Source organism: Telopea speciosissima, chromosome 9, assembly GCF_018873765.1.
Source record: "Telopea speciosissima isolate NSW1024214 ecotype Mountain lineage chromosome 9, Tspe_v1, whole genome shotgun sequence".
Classification (NCBI taxonomy): Eukaryota; Viridiplantae; Streptophyta; class Magnoliopsida; order Proteales; family Proteaceae; genus Telopea; species Telopea speciosissima.
This window is the reverse complement of record NC_057924.1, coordinates 48570936-48592825: the sequence shown is the minus strand read 5'-3', so window position 1 is coordinate 48592825 and position 21890 is coordinate 48570936. Positions and strand designations below refer to the sequence as shown.

The 21890-nt window shown below is 41.7% G+C and overlaps 1 protein-coding gene across 1 annotated transcript in view; it reads right to left on the bottom strand.

Annotated features, from left to right (window-relative positions):
- The window catches only part of LOC122639959 (serine/threonine-protein phosphatase 6 regulatory subunit 2-like), a 114473-nt gene that overhangs the window by 72042 nt on the left and 20541 nt on the right, over positions 1 to 21890 (bottom strand). Inside the window, exons 3-6 of the mRNA XM_043833022.1 lie at positions 4667 to 4753; positions 4493 to 4568; positions 4290 to 4364; positions 4056 to 4109 (exon numbers count right to left, since the gene is read on the bottom strand). Coding sequence (XP_043688957.1) covers positions 4056 to 4109; positions 4290 to 4364; positions 4493 to 4568; positions 4667 to 4753 — 292 coding nt within the window. The remainder of the gene's footprint in view (positions 1 to 4055; positions 4110 to 4289; positions 4365 to 4492; positions 4569 to 4666; positions 4754 to 21890) is intronic.

Here is a 21890-nt window from a genome sequence, read left to right as displayed (position 1 = left end):
TCTGAAGAGGAAGAGATTGTCCAAATAGAATCAGACCGAAGAACTCCAAAGCAGATCCAGTCAACCCAAATGTTGTTCTCTTTAGAGGCTATCTTCCAAATTAACTTGATAATCCCTGCAGAATTCACATCCTTTATACAGCAGAGACCCAAGGCCTCCTCTTTCTTTGGGAGGCAAACAGAAGCCCAGCTGGTGGGGTGAAGGAATCTAGTGGTTTCAGCCCCTTTCCAAAGGAAGGAAGCCATAGGAGATTCTAAAGCTTTGATGGTTGAGGATGGAAGACCATAAATACCCGTCCAATAAATGTAGGTAGATTGGAGCACAGACTTAATGAGAACAAGACGACCTGCATAGGAAAGTAACTTGCCCTTCCAAAGTTGAAGCTTTTTCCTGATGAGGTCCAGCATAGACGAGCAGTGATGGGCTGTGAGCCTGGCTGGAATCAAAGGAAGCCCCAAATATTTAACCGGAAACTGACCAAGAGAGAAACCCGAGAGCTCCAGCAAAGCAGTCTTTTCAATATCAGACACACCTGCTAGGAAAAGAAGAGACTTTGTAGGGTTTATCTTCAAACCAGAGAGCTCCTCAAAATGCTGTAAGCAATACATGATGTGCTCGAAGGATTCAAGGGAAGCCTTGGAGAAAATCATGAGATCATCCACAAAAGCAAAATGCGTTAGCTTTAGGGCTTTGCATTTGGGTATAGGGACAATGAGCTGGTGATCCGTGCAAGATTGGATGCTTCTGGAAAGAACCTCATGGCTAGAGTAAAGATGTAAGGCGATAAGGGGCAGCCTGACGAATGCCCACAGAAGAAGAGAAGAACCCCGCTGGACTGCCATTGACAAAGACTGCAAATTTTGCCGTAGAAATACATTGGTGGAACCAATGAGAGAACACAGGGGGAAAGCCCAGCTTGGAAAGCAGACTGTCTATAAAGTTCCATCAGAGAGAGTCAAAAGCCTTGTGAATGTCTATCTTCATTAGAGAAGCTGGAGGGTGGGATTTCCTGTCAAATCCTCTAACAACTTCATTGCAAAGAATGTTATTATCAGCTATGCTTCTCCCCGGTATGAAAGCTGATTGGTTTGCACTAACCAGAAGGTCCACAACAGATTTTAGCCTGAAAGCAAGGATCTTTGCTATGAATTTGTAGAGCAGGTTACAAAGAGCTATTGGCCTGAAATCTGTCATTGAAGAGGCGCCTTGCTTCTTAGGAATGAGGCAGAGAAAAGTGTGGTTCACTCCTTTAACTTGACTGGGACTGAGAAAAAAGCTTTTCATAGCTTTTATAAGGTCCACCTTTACAGGAAGATAATGTTTTTGAAAATCAGAAAACATATTTAAGCCTTTTTTATATGGAATTATTTCAACATGAAACTGGAAATGAAACTATTGTGTAGCAGGGGGCCTTTCGATGAAGCCGTTGATGTAGCAAAAGTGGACTCTTTATTTTATGTTGATTCGGTTAAGGCTGGTGAGTATTTTTTTTAATGTACCTATTTTCACATTGCATGGTATAATTTATAGAATATATTACTATACATTGGCAATATCTACATGTTAATTTTCAGCATACAATGTAAACCCCAAGAATCAATATAGCCATAAACTTGGGTTGAATCCAGATCGTATAGAAGCAGTGTAGCAAATGATTGTCAAGTTGGAACCAAGTGAAATAATACAGTTTCTTTGCAACTTACAGGTGAAATCTATAGTTCACTAGGAATATAATAAGTAATTACTCCAATTGGTATTGGTTGCTAACATTAACAATTTTTCAAAACGGGTATAGATTAAAACTTTCAGGAATGCCTTTGGGAGTTTTGGAACCCCCGCTGCAGTGGCTGGTCGGGGCAAATATTGATGCTGATATGCAATTTAGTATCTTATTCTCTTATTTACATCTGTATTAAGACTTGCGAAATGCAAATAACATGTCTTAATTCTGTAATGCAGCTGAATGGTGTTGTTGTATGTGGGTGATGGACAAGAATTGAAGAAAATACCAATCAAAGTGCTCTCCTAGACATGTTATGCCTCTAGCTGTGAGAGAAACTGGAGTACGTTTTCGCTCATCCACTCCAATAGGCAGAATTGATTGGGTTCCCAATGTCTGGCAAACTTGGTGTATGTGCACTACAATATGTCAATATGAGGCTGACGATACAGCATTTATACGCATTGGTATGGACAACGACAGGGACCCAATTGAGCTTACCGACATTTTCAAGGTGGAGTCAGAGGAGGAGGATCCTTTGGTGGAGTAGGTGAAGGATAGAGGTGAGTTGGTGATGGATAAAGCTGGGGGTAAGGCCCGATTACTATATAGCCAGTCAAATGGGTGTTGATGTGGATGAGTTTATGGCTTTAGAGGGTCACATACACTCATAGACACCTTGACAACCGTCCACGCCCGCACCTAGCAGGGATGATGAAGACCCTGACTGGTCCCATTCCAGTGGTCATACTTGCACACTATCACCATCTACTTGTGGAAATGATGGTGACGATGATGATAGTGGTGCTAGTGGGAGTGGTGATGGGGGTGATAGATATGCTTCCCTTTGGGAGGATGACCAGGCAAAGGAGGAGCAGGAGCCACCGAGCCGGACCCAGAGCCAACTCGATTCACTGGGGAGATCACACCACACAAGATATGGACTACAATGCACGTCCATCCCCCTCACAAGTAGGCTACACGAGAGGGCCTCGTCACAGGTTCCAACCAGATGAGCAGGCTGATTGTAGTAATATACAAAGACATTGACATGGATAGCTTGTCTAGCACTGTTGGAGGATTGAGTATAGGGGACAACACTGGACGTGGGGAGTGGCGTACCCAGCACCGAGTCCGAGTTCATTGCATACGGTGGCGGCTAGGGTGGTATCACTGGTGTGGGGGAGCTTACCTCATTCCTCATCTGTTCCCAATGCTTATGAGTATGACACCCACTCACAGTCACAGACTGGATGGACAACCTCTTCTCCTACCCAGGCATCAACTGTCAGCTGTCAGCCGTACATGATGGCAACACCATCAAGTCAAAGTGGCTCAATGGTTGGTTCATCACAGCACAGTGACCTATTCACTAGGATACGTTACCTCCAGTATGTAGATAAGGCCATTTACAGAGCAGCTATGGAGGACTTCAAGCGTTTCTTTCAGCACACTATAAAGTGGCCTGCATTTGTTATACAATAGGGAAAATTAGAGTCGGCACTAGTGGTCCATGAGTGGGCTCAATCCTCCACCTCATAGTTCGTGGTATTGGCCATCAGGATGGCCGGAGGGGTTCCACTTTATACTCGTGTATCACCAGTTCATCACACGGTATTGTATTGTTGGGACTTGGGACTTGGGACTTGGGTCTTACATGCTATGTTACATGTACTTTGTACTATTTCATAATTAATCAATATTATGTTTCTTCATTTATGGTGCATAATTTAATTGTTTTACTTGCCTTTTCTGTCTTCTAGTACTAAAACAATGTGTAGAATAGGCAATATTACACAAGGTATACAATAAAGTGTGGCATATACTGCCAACCAAGGGTGCAAATCCAAACCACCAATTTTGTGTGACTTTTCTTGCAATATAAAGGTTTCAGATGTTTATATAGGCTAAAATAAGGTTTCCCTCAAGTACCGGACCTTAATATGGCTAACAGAAACAAACAAGCAAAAAAATGCATGTTTCAGCGAAATTTCGGTCAGGCTGAAACGAAACTGAAATCGGAGTTTTTGAACCTTGATATCGCCAACACTATATCTGTACTAGCAGCCTCTCCCTTTTCTGTCGGATAGATGAAGTAAAAACTTGTATTTTAATATTTTATAGAAAGTGCAATTGTACAAGTATAATAATATGTCAAGAAATGACATATCACTTATGCTAGAGAACAGAATCATATGCACAAAATCAGTCCTGACATATTGCTTATGCCAGAGAAAAGGTCATTTTTCTTTTAATTATTTTTTTGCTAGTGGATAAATATCCCAAGCTATCTAACAAAAGGACCTTTTAATAGTAAGAAATGTCTTAATGTTACCTGGACATAAGTCATAAATGGAACTGTTTTCCGTAACATCAGGCATATGACAACCTAGCATAAAGAAAACCAGCGTGAATAACATCCATATACTCAAATATCCAAGTGGAACAAAATAAATAACTCATAAAAATGAGAAATTGCAGTATGTAATTTCTACATTTCACAACAACAATATGAACTTATCGACAACATAGAAGATAAGAATCAAGTGAAAGATCAAGAATGGAATACCTTGCTGAAATACCCTGCTAGTAATGTGCTATGGGGGTGGTTAGGTTCCAAGAATGAGAACAACAAACGCATCAACTGTAAAGGTAGAAGCAGATAAACAACAATGCAACCATATCAAATTCATAAGGTTCTTCCTAGAAGCAACCAAATGCATCTGAAGACTTCAAAAAACATAGGAAGGGCACTGAAATAAAACTACTTACCTCCTCATCCTCTACCAATGTTTTGAGTATGATGTCAACCTCGCAAGTAAAAATCTCACACGCAATAAAAGGGAACCTAGACAACAATGAGATGATATGACCAATCAAAGAAATTAATCTATTGTAGAAGACTTTCGAGCAGCAAAATTTACATGCAAATCAACGGATAATTACTTGAAAGTTCGTCTCTTTTCAGCATCTTCAGGAGCTTCCTCCACAATGTAGAGGAGCAGTTGCTCCACCTGGGCCCTTTCTCTCAGACTACAAAACAGAGATATAAGAGAGGTTAAGAAGGAAAAGATGATTTTTAATTTTTTAACCCGAATATTAATTGGCACACGGGCCGGCCCCTAGGATTTTATTGATTTCCAAAAAGAATGAACGAATACAAGGGGGGAAGATGCCAAGGAAAAGATGATTTAATTATTTAAGTAAAAAGAAGAAAAAACTATCATACTTCAAACAATTATGACTTAAAAACACAAAAAACCATCAAAGTACAAACCCTAATGCCATCAATCAACAACATTCACAGAAAATCAAAACAAATTGCAAACATCACACATTTTCATTTTTTTATTTGGCACATACCACAAATTTGTTCAAATTAACCCAAAAACAAGTTTTCCTTGAGGACCTCAAAAGGGTGACTATAAATGGCATGACCCTTAGTCACATTAGATTTTGTTAAGAGGCAATGCTTTTCCTGCCAAGTGGCAAACTTTGATGGGTGTAGGTGGGTCCCCTAACAGCCTTCTTGCTGGTCAAAATTCAGCCTGAAATGTGCATGGGAGGGGTTAAAAAGTGAGTTAGAGTTTGAAAAATTACAAGAATGTCATTTACTGAATTACCGTAATAGAATCCAGTGGCATTTTTGTAATTCTGTCACTCTTCAACTCACTTTTTAAGGCTCTTACCTGTTTTGAGCTGAAACTTGATCAACGATGGGTCAAATGTGGCAAGCCAAGACAGAGCTGACTCGTCAAGAACAGTCTTTGCATCTGTTTTGATCCTGAAAGATCAAGATGCCCATCCAATATAATTATTTCTTAAGCCCAAATCAAGGCAGCCACACTGATCTCATATCACAGTAGCTACACTAATACTTTTGACATATGAATTAAATCACATTAAAAAACAAGATATGGTTCATTGATGATACAATTTGAAATACAAGAGAAACGGTACCCAAAAAATTCTGGGAGAGAAAAAAAAAGACGACCTATGAGCTGTTGGCAGTAAGTATTAGGGTAGAACTATTAATCAGGAAGGGATTCAGTCACACCATTATACATCATGATGCATAGAGGATCCAGCAGAGGAACCACGGAGTTACACTCCTCATATTAGACCCATTTGTTACCTCGTTTCTCAGATGAAGTTTCAGTTTAAATAGAACCCAAGAAGTGCCACTGAAGTGATCGATGGTTTACCAAAACAAGGGGTGGTTTTTTTTGGGGGGCTAACGACAGTGTCCAAACCTTTGGCCCAACTACTCTCCTACATAGAACAAGGTCTCGCTAAGATCTCGGCGAGATCTCGGAAATATCTCGGTATTTTGCAACTCCAAGACGAAACCAGGGACGAAATGGGAGAAATACACTGCCTCATCCAAGATCTCGGTCTCGGCTCGACTGAAACCAAACCAAACCGAACATATAAAACTGGCTCAACTCGACCGAGACCAGTTGAAATCTCTATTGCTCTCGGTCGCCTCACTAGTTTCGGCAGAAAGGTTCCAAAAAACTGGTTCTCATCTCATTTTTTAACAGAAAAATCACTGGATTGCGCGAAGATACTTCAGGAAACATCGAACTTGCAGGATGACTATGATTATGACCAGGAGAACACCGGTTCCGAATATAGTGGCTATAGTCAGTTTGGGAAGCTGCAGTCATAGTCGCACTTTGGCTATCCATCATCAGTAGTCTCTGCACCTGAGTTTGACTATGGAGGTAATCGGAGCACTAGGTTAGGTTTTGTGAACGACATATTTACAGTCCCAACCGAGCCATACATATCGATGGTAGTTCGACAGCCACCATCCAGTAGCAGTGGATCAATCTCATCGCAATCGTGCTATCCATACCCTAAGATAGGGTACCTTCAGTTTGATTATGAGTCCACTTTTTTGTATTGTGTGGAAGAGTACGTGCGATTCTTCAGCAGCACTATGACATGGGAAGCCTATGTGTCACAGAAAGAGGCTAACTTGCTTCAGCAGAGTCTAGCAAGGTCTCAAGATTTTGATCCAGCACGACACTCGTTTGCGTGATAGAGGTAAGATAAGATTGATGCATTTTACATTTTTACATTCCTAATGCTTATTTTAGTTGTTTTACATTAATTGTATGCTTTCTACTACTAAATTATGTGTAGAATAGGGCCTATTAGTACGTCGTAACTTACCAACCTAGGGTCTGAAATCAAACTCCTATTTGAACTTTGATTTTTCAAAATCTGATTGCGCCATTGTGTTAAAACAGCCCAAAATAGTTTGTATACCAAGTTTCATGACCTAACTAGATCAAAACCCACCGAAACAATTGAATGAGTTCAAAAAAAAAGTGCACCAACTCACCGAAATCTCGATCTAACTCGGTTTTCTGCCTGGTCGAAAGCAGGTCCAAAATTGAGACCTTGAACCATAGTCCCCTGGGCATGCGGATACGCCCCTACACACGCGCACCGGGTTAGCACCAGATCCTATGAGAACAAGAGAAGACGTGGGGCTGGCCATAAGGGGGTAAGGGGAGTCAAACTAGGGACGCATGTCGATTTAGGAATGCTCCCTTGCCAACTGAGCTATGCCCCAGTTTACCAGAACAAGGGGTAGTTAATACAAGGCTATGTTATGGAAATGACGTCCCTTTGTGACTGAAAGTAGATCAGAACTTGATTAACCAAATAGCATAGCCAAAGAAGAAGAAAGGAGAGGAAGAAGATGGAAACCGAGAGAGAGGGAGGAAAATTGTGTGATGGATCAGAATCTATCGCCAGCCAGCACTACTATTATTTAAATGAGAATAAGATTATAATCAGAAAAGCGACACCACTCTTAGGTAGCTAATCTTAGCCAACCCTAATCACAATAGAAAACTATAATGAACTTAGACAAAAAAAACACACCATCCATCCCACGGTATAGACCTCCAACCGTTACATACTCTAACACTCCCCCTCAAGCTGGAGAATTTATTTCTCCCATACCCAGCTTGGAACAACCACCAACAAATGCAGGTTGAAACAGCGCCTTTGTAAACATTATTACCCAGGTGATTGCTGGAGTTGATGAACGGAGTTGAAATAAGCATTTACATGATGGCATTTCTCACAAAATGACAATCAACCTCAATGTGCTTGGTTCATTCATGAAAAACTGGATTGCAGTCTGATTATCAATACATCTTCATTGATTGAGGAACTGAGAACCCCAACTCTTGTAGGAGAGACTTCAACCACGTCAACTCAGTTGTAGTATGAGCCATAAGTAGCCTACTTCGTACTCCTCTAAGAAACAAGACTACCACCAACAAAGGTACAATATCTAGTAGTTGACCTACGACCGTTGGCAGCACCAACCCAATCAGCACCAAAGTAGCCTATAATATCAGTGTGGCCATGACGACAATAAATAAGATCTTTGCCAAGAGCACTCTAAAGAAAACTCAGAATATGACAAACAGGATCCCAGTGAGCACGTTTAGGATTCTCCATAAATTGACTAACGACTCCAACAACAAAGGAAATATCCAGACAAGTGACAATCAGATAAATAAGTTTCCCAACAAGTCTTCCTTACTGTTAAATTATGTACACCAGAATACCATGGGGGTATTCTGGTCTTTTAGGTGTTTTATTTATTTTTTATTTATGTATTTATGAGTAAGGGTAGAAATGTAATTAGGGCTGTGACACTGTTCACGTGAACAGTGTCGTGAATAGTATTTCCCCTTGTAATCTCTTTTATTATTATTATAAATAGAGAGCTTGACTGATCTCATTGATCATTCAAGCATTATTCCACAAACCTGTTTTGTTAACATGGCATCAAAACCAAAGTTTCTCTGATCTAAGTTTTCAAAACCCACCCCCTTCCTATCGTTTTTTCTTTCCTCCCCTTCTCTCAATTTCTTTTCTCTCCTTTTTTTTCCTTTGCTTCTCCTCCCTTCCTAAGGGCAGCACTACAGAGGTGATCATGATCTAGTTGCTGCCCTATTCCTACCTCTGTTTTTCCCCTTTATGAGATAATTTATTTGGTTCGATTGCTGCTGGTTCTTGTTTGCGATTTTTGGAGTTTCCAGAATTTTGAAGCCCTAGCCACTACCATTGATCAATGCTGGTTTTCTGCATATTGGACACTCATCTGCGATCTGGACCAGCTGCCCTCAAGCCTCTTTTGGTTATTGAAGACCCCTCCTCCCAATCGATTCCTCTTTTTTAGGGTTTTCTAAAACCCTGATCATTATCGATTTTTGGGAATTGGGCTGTTTGCTGCTGTTTTTTTATTGGAACATCTTCTCTTCATCAAGGACATCCTCTATAGATTCCTGGACAGATTCGATCAAGCTTCTTCGTCAATTTTTTTTGGATCCCCATCACTACATCGATCTCCAATTTTGGGTTCTCTTCCAAAACCCTGACATTGTCGATCTCTGTGGAAGGGATCTCTTTGCTGCTACTGATTTTTTGGGAGCTGTTTTGCCCTTCATATAGGCCCACTCGACCTTGATTTCAGCTCTTGGTTTGGTGTAATTACTGGTTTTTCATTCTCCACAGCCTTGTTGCAACTATGGGTGACTCTGTTGATTCCACTGCAACTTCTAATCAACCTGGACACGAAAAATCAGATTATCATACTTTTCAGCCCAATCCCATCAAACTTGATGGCAGCAACTACCTATTGTGGTCTCGGTCAGCCTCTTTTGCTATTGCTGGCCGTGGTCTCACTGGCCACATTGATGGCACTGTTCCCATGCCTGCTGCCCCAGGTGCTGCCCTAACTCGCTGGCTTGCCAACAATGGTGTTCTCATGTCTTCTTTGATTGGTTCTATGACTGCGGACATTGCACATGGGTTCCTCCTTTTTGATACAGCTTCTCAGGTTTGGTCAGCCTATAAGGAAATGTATGGATAGCTTGGTAATGATGCACAGGTCTATGAACTCAGGAAGAAGGTTCTTTATACTACTCAGGGGGGCTTAACAGTCTCTAAATATTATGCTACTCTACGCAACCTTTGGCAACAGTTGGACCACTTCTCTGATTACCAACCTGATAATGCTACTAATCTGGCTGCCTATAAGAAACATGTCGATAAAATCAGGGTCTATGACTTCTTGGCTGAGTTGAATGTTGGGTATGACCCAATTCGTGTTCAAGTGTTGGGCCATTCCCCTTTTCCCACACTTGAGTAGTCTTATGCCTTGGTCTCCTCTGAAGAAAATCGCCGAGCTGCTATGTTGCACCCTACTGTCCCTGACAGATCAGCCCTCTAGACTACTGCACCGGCTCCTTCTACACCAATTGGCACTCTCTGTGTGGGTGGTACTACTATCGGCACCATTACTTGTGCGAATTGTCATAAGCCTTATCACACCAAGGACAAATGTTGGAAACTTCATGGGAAGCCCGCTGACTTTGAGGCTAAACGGGCTACCAAGCGAAAACCAAAAACCAAGGCCAACCACTCTGAGTCTGTCACTGCAACCCCTACTACAGACACTGGCCTATCTCAGGAGGATTTACAGGCATTCCTACGTGTGCTAAAGTCTTCTACTGCTGCTGCCTCTACTACACCAGCTACTGCCACTTCGTCTACTCCTTCAGGTTCACACTTTGCTCGGTCAAGTATTTTGTTTGGTGGTCATTGTGCCTCTGTAGCTTCCCATCCTTGGATCATTGATTCTAGAGCTACAGACCACATGACCGGGTCCTCTAGCCTCTTCCATCGTTATTCTCCTACCTCTGGGAAAGACAAAGTCAAGGTGGCTGATGGTTCCCTTTCCTCCATTTCTGGAAAAGGAATCATTAACTGCACTCCTTCCCTTCCTTTGCCCAATGTTTTACATATTCCAAATTTTACTACTAACCTTCTTTCTATTAGTAGTATAACTCGTGATCTTAACTGCAAAGTAACCTTTTTTCCTTCCCATTGTGTTTTTCAGGATCAGGACTCTGGGAAGACGATTGGATTGGGTAAAGTGCATGGTGGCCTGTACCTGCTTGACGATGGACGTCTCACTCCACCTCCATTACTACCACTACATCAGAATTCCTTAGTATCTTCTGAAATTTATTAGTGGCACTCTAGATTAGGTCACCCCCCCCTTAGGCATCTTAGCATCTTTATTTCCTACTTTGGTCAAACATTGTGATAAGACCGATTTCTTTTGTGAGGCTTGTGTTCTGGCCAAACAGACACGTTCAATTTATTCTATTTCTAATAAAAGGAGTTCTTCACTTTTTCACTTAGTACATTCTGATGTTTGGGGCCCCAGTCGTAAGACTTCGGTTTCTGGTCACCGTTTGTTTGTCTCTTTTATTGATTGTCATTCTAGACACACATGGGTTTATCTTTTACACACCAAAAGTCAAGTTTTTTCTTGTTTTCAGTATATCCATAACATGGTCAAAACTCAGTTCAATGCTACTCTCAAAGTCTTGAGAAGTGATAATGGGACTGAGTATACAGAGACTCAATTTCAGAAATACCTTACTGATAATGGGATTGTTCATCAGACAAGTTGTGTTGATACCCCAGCCCAAAATGGTGTGGCTGAAAGGAAGAACCGACACTTGTTGGAAGTGGCCAGGGCGTTGATGTTTTCGCGCCATGTTCCCTCCCAATATTGGGGGGATGCTATTCTTACTGCAACCTATCTTATTAATCGGTTGCCTTCCCGTGTTCTTGACTCCCGCAGTCCAGCCGATATTTTACATGGGAATTCCACCTTTGTGGTTCCTCCCAAAGTTTTCGGTTGTGTGTGTTATGCCAGAGACACTAAACCTCATGGCAAATTTGATCCTCGTGGGTTAAGGTGTATTTTTTTAGGTTATTCTCCAGCCCAGAAAGGTTATAAGTGTTACCACCCTCCTTCTCGTCGTACTTTAGTAAGCATGGATGTGGTCTTTCATGAAAGTCTTGCCTATTATCAGTCTACACATCTTCAGGGGGGAGAATTCTGGTTCCAGTGACGATGTGCTTGTGTTTCCTCCCCTTGAAATTCCTCCGTTGGCTGCTGCCCAGCCTCCTACCACTACTGTCCAGCCTCCTTTGGCTGCTGTCCCTTCATCTGTAGGGACTTCTTTACAGGGAGAGTGTGTAGGAAATAATGGTAGTAATGATCATTGTCAGGGGGAGTTGACTCCAGTCCAGAGAACCATCAATGAATTTTAGAAGAGAATTGACAACTCTAATATCATCACCTACAAGAGACACTCCAACAGAGGGCAACATCAATCCACTGTGGCACCAATACCTATCCAATTGCCGACCCAGGAGTCAGATCCTCCTCCTCCTTGTGGTGAGACCTCTCCTTCCGATCTACCTATTGCTCATCGAAAAGGTACTAGGACTTGCACCCTGCATCCCATTTCTCACTTTGTTTCTTATAGTTCTCTTTCTCCATCTTTTCGTGCATTTGTGTCCTCTGTTTCTTCTGTTCTTATTCCTAAGAACTGGCATGAAGCATATATAGATGGAAAGTGGAAGGCAGCTATGTTGGAAGAAATGAGAGCTTTAGAAAAAAACAACACTTGGGATCTTGTAACCCTCCCTCCAGAAAAAAAACCAGTGGGATGTAAGTGGGTGTTTGTGGTCAAACAAAAGATTGATGAGTCTGTGGATCGGTATAGGGCACGTTTGGTTGCAAAGGGCTTCACCCAAACATATGGTATTGACTATCAGGAGACTTTTGCCCCTGTTGCAAAATTGAATACAATTCGGGTTTACTATCGTGTGCAGTTAATCTTGGATGGGATCTCCAACAGTTGGATGTGAAGAATGCCTTCCTAAATGGGGAACTTTGTGAGGAGGTATACATGGATATTCCACCAGGTTTTTCTTCTGACAATAATGAAGGCAAGGTGTGCAAATTGAAGCGAGCACTGTATGGGCTGAAGCAGTCACCTCGAGCATGGTTTGGTCGGTTCCACAAGGCAATGACATCTGTTGGCTACAAGCTAAGTAATGCTGATCATACTCTCTTTATAAAGAGGGCTAGTGAGAAGCTCACTGTTCTTATAGTGTATGTGGATGACATTATGGTTACAGGCAATGATGGGGATGAGATCAGCCGGTTGAAGAGGTTTCTTGAGCAGGAATTCGAGATTAAAGATCTAGGGCCGCTACGGTACTTTCTTGGGATTGAGGTTGCCAGATCTTCTAAAGGCATCTTTCTCTCCCAAAGGAAGTATGTCATAGACTTGTTGGCTGAAACTGGTCTGTTAGGATGTCACCCTTCAGATACTCTTATGGAGGCTATTGTTCGTCTCAAAGAAAATGAGGGTGAACCTGTTGATAAAGGCCGGTACCAACGCCTAGTGGGAAAGCTGATTTATCTCTCACACTCGTCCAGATATTGCTGTTGCTGTGAGTACTGTGAGTCAGTTCATGCATGATCCCTATTCTTCTCACATGGAGGTTGTTCTTCGGATTCTCCACTACTTGAAGTCAGCTCCTGGAAAAGGCATTCTTCTGTCTCTTAATGGTAACCAACGGGTAGAGGCGTATACCGATGCTGACTGGGTTGGTTCTGCAGATCGGAAGTCTATCTCTGGGTACTGTTCTTTTGTAGGTGGCAATTTGGTCACTTGGCGTAGCAAGAAGCAAAATGTGGTGGCTCGTTCTAGTGCTGAAGCCGAGTTTCGGGCTATGGCACATTGTGAGTTACTTTGGTCGAAAGGCTTACTACAAGATCTTGGTGTTCCTGTTCATCTTCCCATGATGTTGTACTGTGAAAACAAAGCTGCAATCAGCATTGCACACAACCCGGTACAGCATGATCGCACTAAACATGTTGAAGTGGACAGACATTTCATCAAGGAAAAGCTGGAAGAAGGGTTGATTTGTGTTCCCTTAGTGAAGTCTGCTGATCAGGTTGCTGATATCTTCACTAAGGGATTATCTGGGAAATTGTTCCATCCCATTCTAGTCAAGTCGGGCATGATTGATATATTTGCACCAACTTGAGGGGGAGTGTTAAATTATGTACACCAGAATACCATGGGGGTATTCTGGTCTTTTGGGTGTTTTATTTATTTTTTATGAGCAAGGGTAGAAATGTAATTAGGGCTGTGACACTGTTCACGTGAACAGTGTCATGAATAGTATTTCCCCATGTAATCTTTTTTATTATTATTATAAATAAAGAGCTTGACTGATCTCATTGATCATTCAAGCATTATTCCACAAACCTGTTTTGTTAACACTACTGATGCTTATCCTTAAAATCTTCACAAACACATACCCCAAGTATCAGATTTGGATCCATAGGGTTGTCAACAAGTTTAAAGCCTAACATACTTGTTTCAAACAGAAGGTCTCTCTGAGATAGACTAACACCATTCTGGCAACGAACAACTTTAATCCCCAGAAAATACTTGAGGACTTCTAAGCCCTTCACCTGAAAATGTTGATGACAATATTTCTTGACCTCTTTAATGCCTGAGAAATCATGACCTGAAATTAAAATGTCATCGATATACACAACTAGAATCACGACATTATCCCCTTGATGACGTATGAACACAGAGTGGTCAACGAAGCACTAAATGAATCCATATCCACTAATAAATTTACTAAACTTGGCTTGTTGTGCCTTCTATATCTACCTCTCTTGAGCTTGTCTCTGTCGTCTACTTTTAACTATAGCTACTCCCCTCCTTGACGACTCACCCTGTTTTGTAGTAGAATCAAAGCTAATAATGGGTTGTCTTTGGCAACTTATAGTCAGAGTTGGATGTCTGCATATCTCTTCTACCATAGGTGGGGTGCATTACTAGCTCATCTCTGACAATTATGCTTGCAAGATTATGGTCTCTACTGCAAGTTTTTTGCAATTTTCCACAAACTCCCGAAGACAGCACAACTCTTAACTCATGTCTCAAATCTGTAACCTCAAAGTTGTGATCTCATCCCTAGTTAGTTAATTCGCATTTTATTCGGGTTTAAAAAGTTGATCCGTAATTTTGCCGTTTAAAACACAAACAGCCGAACTGACCTCAAAGCAATGGTAAAAAACATAAACGGCCGAAGAAACAATTTAAACGTGTTTAGAACGCAGATGAACGGATCCATATTTTTCGATTCAAAAAAATGGCCTTTACAAGAACCCATTTCTAAAAGCCCAAAACCAAACCCATTGGTTCACTAGTTCACTTCACCCATTTGACAAAAACAAAACTCACAATCGCACCCCCAAATCCCAAAACCCCATCCCCCATCCTAACTCCTCAGTTCCCTTCCCCTCAAAAACACTTTCAGAACCCTAAGACCTCTCCCAGTCTGCCTTACTCTCAACAGCAACCCGCGAGCAAGCAACCTGCAGTGCTCGAAGGGCTGACCGTTGGCAACCTACTTGGAAAATTGCAGTCGTCGAAGGTAAAGTGTTCCTGCACTCCAGCTGCTCCTGCATAATCTCTCTACGCTCTCTCTCACTCCCAACGAAGCTTATCATTCCAGACCAGTGGCGATTCGAAGACTGGTGCAGGAGGGAAGTAGCAACACAGCAACGGAGCAACCTGCGGAAAAAAAAAGGTTAGAAGTTGTTAGAAAAGGGTAGAAAAGGGAACTTACCCTTCTCGGGATTAGTGTCAGGGAATATGGCGCTAATACTGAGAAGGGATCCCTCTCTTCTCTTCTTGTTGCTTTTTGCTTTTCTGATTTACCTTTATGCCCCTGAAGCATATCGATTATATGAGATATTTTCCTGAGCTCTCTCATTAACGCGAGTTCAGCTTGCTCTCTCTTTTTCTCTTCTTCTTCTTCATCTTCTATTTTTTCGACTACTAACATGGTATCAGAGCACATCTGATCAAGAAGGACTAGCTTCCATTCCTTTCTCTCGGTCCCTTTCTTGTTTCTACAATCGATAGAAGAAAGAGGGATACAATCAATCCAGCTTTGTAGTCTCAAGGGTTCTTCTCTGCCGCAAGGGGTATCTTACCCCATTTCTGAAGTTTTGAAGGTTTTGGAAGGCTGCTATGACGGTTTAAAGACATCAGTCGATGCTCCATCTCAGGTTCGATGTCTTTTGCATTGATTTATGGTTTGATTGGATCAATTTTTTGGCCTGATTTTGGTGTCTTTATGATGCAGATTCATCACCAAATAGGGCTTGTTTCACTGGGAATAAGTCTAGGGTTGGGTTACATACATGTTGAGCCTTTGATCCCATGGGTTTCTATTGTAATAGGCCACTTTTATGGGCCTAAAATATGGGTAAATAGGTTGCATACAGGATTAGCTCCCATACTTAGTTTTATTTCCATACTTAGCTTTTTATTTGGTGTTTTAAATTGAACCGGTTCAACCAATGGTTCAATTTAAGTGATTTTATTAGTTTTTCTTTTAGTTGTTTAGTTGGGCTGGATTAGGACTCTATTTTGAGTCTATTTCAGTTTCCTAGTCAGTTTAAGCTAGCTAATAGGTTAGGGATAGGATTAGGCCTTTCCCTTTTAATGTCTAAGTCTATTTTTGAGTCCTCTATATAAGTTTGTAAGGGAGGCCAGCATTGGATACGAATTTGATTAATAAAAACTCAGTTTTATGCTTGCTGCCTTTGTTGCTGCTGTTGCTCCTTGAGAGTGTTGCATCCTTGTGGGTTTATCAAGGTGGAAGGGATTGGTGGATCTCCAATCGAATCCTTGCATCATGAAGATCGGGAGACCCCATTGTTCATCTTCAAAGCTGCTGCCATTGAAGATCTCTTCAAATCCAGTAAGTTTGAATCTGAACTTTGTTTAAACCACCTTCTTCTCACTCCTACCCTAACTAGGATTCCTCCATAACGTCAAATCTGTCCATCAGTTTCAAACCAAACTTTCAGTATACATCCCTTACATCATATTGACACTCGATCCAAGTTTCATCAGACCCCCACCACCCTAAACCCTAGAATCCCCTTCTCCTACCTCCATTAGGAATTGTCTCAAATAACCTTATCTTGCTGTCCAACTCATCTAACCTACTTCCATTCACTCAAACATCATAAAACCTATACCATTAGACCTCCCTACACCTGCCTATCATTACCATATAAGACAACCCTAACCTAAACCTAACTTTAACCCTAATTTTGACCTAAAACCTCAATTCTGCCCCCCATCGAACCAGCAGTTCTACAGATCCTGGTTGAACTGGCTCCTAGTAGGTCTCCTACCTATCTAGGACTACAGTACTTTACCTTGATATCGACCTTGTGAAGCGATTTTTTTTTGGGATCTGTATGCTGCTGGAGTAATCTCGGCATTGATATCGATTTTTATGGGACTCTTGTGAATTGTTATGGACTGTTATGGACTGTTGTGGACTGTTGTGGACTGTTATGGACTGTTATCGATATTATTGATTTTTCTGGGCTATGTATTGTTCGACTAAATGTCTGAGTCGATGTTCTTGATTTTTCCGGGCTGTGTACTGTTTGGTTGACCTGCTGCCTCTATTTGTGGTGATTGTTTGCGGGCTGTTACTGTTTATTTTGGTATTTTCTTGGTGGCATTTATGGGAGAGACATCCAAGGATACCAAGATTGTAACTGAGGTGGTGTCCTCATCACCAAATTTTTTGACTTCTAAGAAGTTAGAAGGCAGTGAGAATTTTCAGCAATGGCACAAGATTGTGACCCTGGTTCTCACAGGAAGGGGTGAGAAACATCACTTGACTAGGCAAAAACCTGCTGGCATGGATGCTGCTACTTGTGAGGTTACTGATGCCCGTATCTTGGGCCAGGTGTTGAACTCTATGGATAGTAATATCGTAGATCTTGTGACTCACATTGATACTGTTAAAAACCTATGGGATTATCTGGTTGTTTTGTACTCTGGACAACAACAATCTCTCCTGGATCTATGAGCTGTCCCAAGAGTTTTATCGGTTCGATCGGAAGGGTCGTCCTCTTACCCAACATTTTGTTGTCTTTAAGAGGATGTATGAAGAACTGAATACCTTGTTGCCCATTACCTTTGATGTGACACAATTGAATAATTTTTTGGTTTTCAGACACTTTTCCAAATAGAGCTTGGCATCTGCAGAAAGTGCAAACTAGACTGCCATAAACTCATCAAATGCATAAAACCCTTGTCTATTGCAAAGCGAAAACAGTATATCGAGAAGGTAGCTCCAAAAGTAGCAAGCCATAAGAACTTGTGAGTCGCTATTTGCTTTGTTTTCTTTTAAAAGGGGGGGGTTAAATTTCTTCATCATTAATCATTTGATGTTTACCTGGTGGACATGCTTGTTGCATGTGCCTGTTTTCCCCACTCCTGAATATTTTCCGTATCTCGCCGATGAGATGTACATCTTATCGGCGGGGACTGTAACACCTCCAAGGATTTGAGATAGAACAGATTCGAACTCTGGGCCTAAGCTGCCCAAGAAACCCATAACAGCCAATTGCTCACGTTGTTGTTGCATTTGTGTCACATCAGAGGTAATGGGCAACAAGGTATTCAGTTCTTCATACATCCTCTTACCCAACATTTTGTTGTCTTTAAGAGGATGTATGAAGAACTGAATACCTTGTTGCCCATTACCTCTGATGTGACACAAATGCAACAACAACGTGAGCAATTGGCTGTTATGGGTTTCTTGGGCAGCTTAGGCCCAGAGTTCGAATCTGTTCTATCTCAAATCCTTGGAGGTGTTACAGTCCCCTATCTTGCAGATACCTTTTCTTGGGTTCTTCGTGTGTCTCGTGACACAACTCGAGCTTCTTTTGGTGATAGCACTACCCTTTTGAGTAGTGGCCGCAGTGGAGGCCGTCAGCCTGCTAAGGTTCCCCCAGCTGCACCACCTGTTGGTACTCATGATTCATCTGATAAGTCTGAGAAGTCTGGCCCTGTGAGGATTGCCACCATTGTGGCAAACCTAACCATGTTCTGCGTTTTTTATGGAAATAACATGGAAAACCCCCACAGTCCAAGATAGCCAACACTGCTAGTGTTGAACCAGTAACCCCAATGGAAGACCGCCGTGTAACTTTTACCATGACAAAGGAAGAATATGCTCGCTACAGTCAGGGGAAGGCCTCTCAGGACATTTCTTCCACTGCTATTTTTGTTCAGATAAGTAATGCCACTACATGTCTCTCCACTTCTCAGCCCTGGATTATTGATTCCGGGGCCTCAGACCATATGTCTGGAACCTCAGGTATCTTTTCCTCTTTACAAGCCTCTAATTCAAGTGTTACTCTAGCTGATGGTTCCTTTGCTACTGTCAGAGGCACTGGTGCTGTTCAGCCCACTTCTTCCTTGTCATTATCTTCTGTATTATATTTGCCCAAATTTCCTTTTAATCTTTTATTTGTTAGTCAGTTCGCCAATGCCTACAACTGCTCCATAACCTTTTTCCCTGATTCCTGTGTATTTCAGGATTTGCAGACGAAGAAGACGATTGGTAAAGGTAGGGTCTCTGGGGGACTATATCTTCTTGAGGACACACCTTCGGTTGCTTGTTTGAGTACTGCATCCCCTCATCAGATCCATTGTCGGCTTGATCATCCGTCCCTTACAGAGTTTGCAGAAACTTTTTCCTAGTTTTCATTCTCTTTCAGTTTTAAATTGTGAGTTCTGTCAGTTTGGGAAGCTCCATCGTGTGAGTTATCCCCCTCGTGTCAATAAAAGGGACACCCATCCCTTCTCTTTAGTTCATTCTAATGTATGGGGTCCTTGTCGTGTATGGTCCAAATTGGGTTTTAAATATTCTGCTACTTTTGTTGATGACTATTCTCGTGTTACTTGGTTATATTTAATGCAATGTCAGTCTGAATTATTTTCCATCTTTTCCTCATTCATTGCTGAAATTAAGAATCAATTTGGTTGTTATGTTAAAATTTTGCGGAGTGATAATGCACGGGAATATTCTTCTGCCCCATTTTCTGACTGTATGACCACTTGTGGGATCATTCATCAGTCTTCCTGTTCTGACACACCCCAACAAAATGGTGTGGCAGAAAGGAAGAACTGTCACTTGATGGAAGTAACTCGGTCCTTTCTCTTTGAAATGAAAGTGAACAAATCTTTCTGGGCTGATGTAGTATTGACTGCTTGTCACCTTATTAATCTAATGCCTTCTTCTCTTTTAGGTGGTGGCATTCCTCATGCTTTGTTGTTGCCTTCGAAAACTCTTTTCCCTTTGCCACTACGTGTCTTTGGGTGTGTTTGCTATATTCGAGATCATACTCCGAGGTTATCAAAGTTAGATCCCAAAGCTATTAAATGCATTTTTGTTGGTTATTCTCGTGTTCGAAAGGGGTATCGATGTTATTCTCCTGTTCTTCGTAAGTATTTTGTCACTACTGATGTTTCCTTCTTTGAGTCTCAATCCTATGTGGATGAGCCTGTTGTGGATCTTTCTTTGGATGAGGATATTCCTCTTTGTGTTGTTCAGCATCCTTTCCAGCCTCCTTTGCAGCCTTCTGTTGTTCAGCCTCTTTCGAGGCCTCCGATTATTAATATTTACCGACGTCGTCCAAGGGAAGAAGAAGTTGCTGCCCCCATTGATTCTTCACCTGCTGCCGCGTCTTTGCCGTCTGTTGATCCTACCCCCGTACCTATTTTTTCTGACTTGGACCAGCCCATTGCTCATCGGAAAGGTAAATGTCGGTGTGTTCAACACCCTCTATCTTCTCATATTTCTTATTCTGGTTTATCGTCGACCTTTCAAACCTGTCTTTCCACTATTGCGTCTCATCCTGTTTCTAAGACAATTACAGAGGCATTATCTATTTCTTGCTAGAAGACAGCTATAGAAGAGGAATTACAGGCTTTGGAGCATAACCAGACTTGGGATCTTGTTCCATTGCCCCCTAAGAAGTCTGCCATTGGTTGTCGTTGGGTCTATGTTGTCAAGGTTAATGCTGATGGCTCTCTTGCTCGCCTGAAAGCTTGCTTAGTGGCCAAGGCGTATGTACAGGTGTATGGTATCGATTACTTGGATACATTCTCTCATTTTGCCATGCTATCCTCTGTTCGTATCCTGATCTCTCTTGCCACCTCTCATCGGTGGCCTATGCATCAGCTAGATGTCAAGAATGCTTTCCTCCATGGTGATTTGTAGGAGGACGTGTATATGGAGCAACCTCCTAGGTTTGTTGCTCAGGGGGAGTCTGGGTTAGTTTGCAAATTGAAGAAATCGTTGTATAGACTGAAACAATCTCCAAGGGCCTGGTTTGGTAGTACTTGAATTTGGTTTGTCATGATGCAATAGGGACTACACCCTTTTCTATCGACAGACCAACACCGGCAAGATTTTTCTGATTGCATATCTAGATGACATCTTGATTACTGGCGATGATTCTTTAGGAATTGATAGTTTGAAAACTCATCTACAACAGAGATTTCAAACTAAGGATTTAGGGAAATTGAAGTATTTCCTAGGAGTTGAAGTGGCTCAATCCAAGAAGGGAATATCTCTTTCACAACGGAAGTATACTCTTGATTTGCTTACAGAGACAGGGATGCTAGGATGTAAACTTCTTGATAATCTAATGGATCCCAATGTCAAACTTGCTGCAAATGAGGGAGAAGCTCTTGATGATCCAGAAAAGTACAGAAGGTTGGTTGGAAAATTGAATTACTTGACAATCACTCGGTCTGATATCTCATTTCTGGTCAGTGTTGTAAGTCAGTTCATGTCATCTTCTAGGACTCCTCATTGGGATGCCATCATTCGGATTTTAAGGTATCTCAAGAAGGCTCCAGGACGTGGGTTAGTGTATAAGAATCATGGACATACACGAGGTGAGAGATTTTCTGATGCAGATTAGGCCGAATCCCCAGTTGATCGAAGATCGACTACAGATTACTGCATATTTGTTGGAGGTAACCTTGTTGCGTAGAAGAGTAAGAAACAAAGTGTAATGGCTAGATCAAGTGCCCAGTCAGAATATCGAGCCAAGGCACATGCTACTTGTGAGCTGGTTTGGTTGAAGATGTTGATGACTGAACTTGGGTTTGAGAACTCTACACCAATGCAATTGGGGTATGACAACCAGGCAGCAATACACATTGCCTCAAACCCCGTATTCCATGAAAGAACTAAACATATTGAGGTGGATTGTCACTTTGTAAGAGAAAAACTCCAACAGGGCGTAATCTCTACAAAGTGTGTCAAGACTGGAGAACAACTTGCTGATATTTTTACTAAGTCTCTAGTAAGTGGGAGGGTTGACTATATT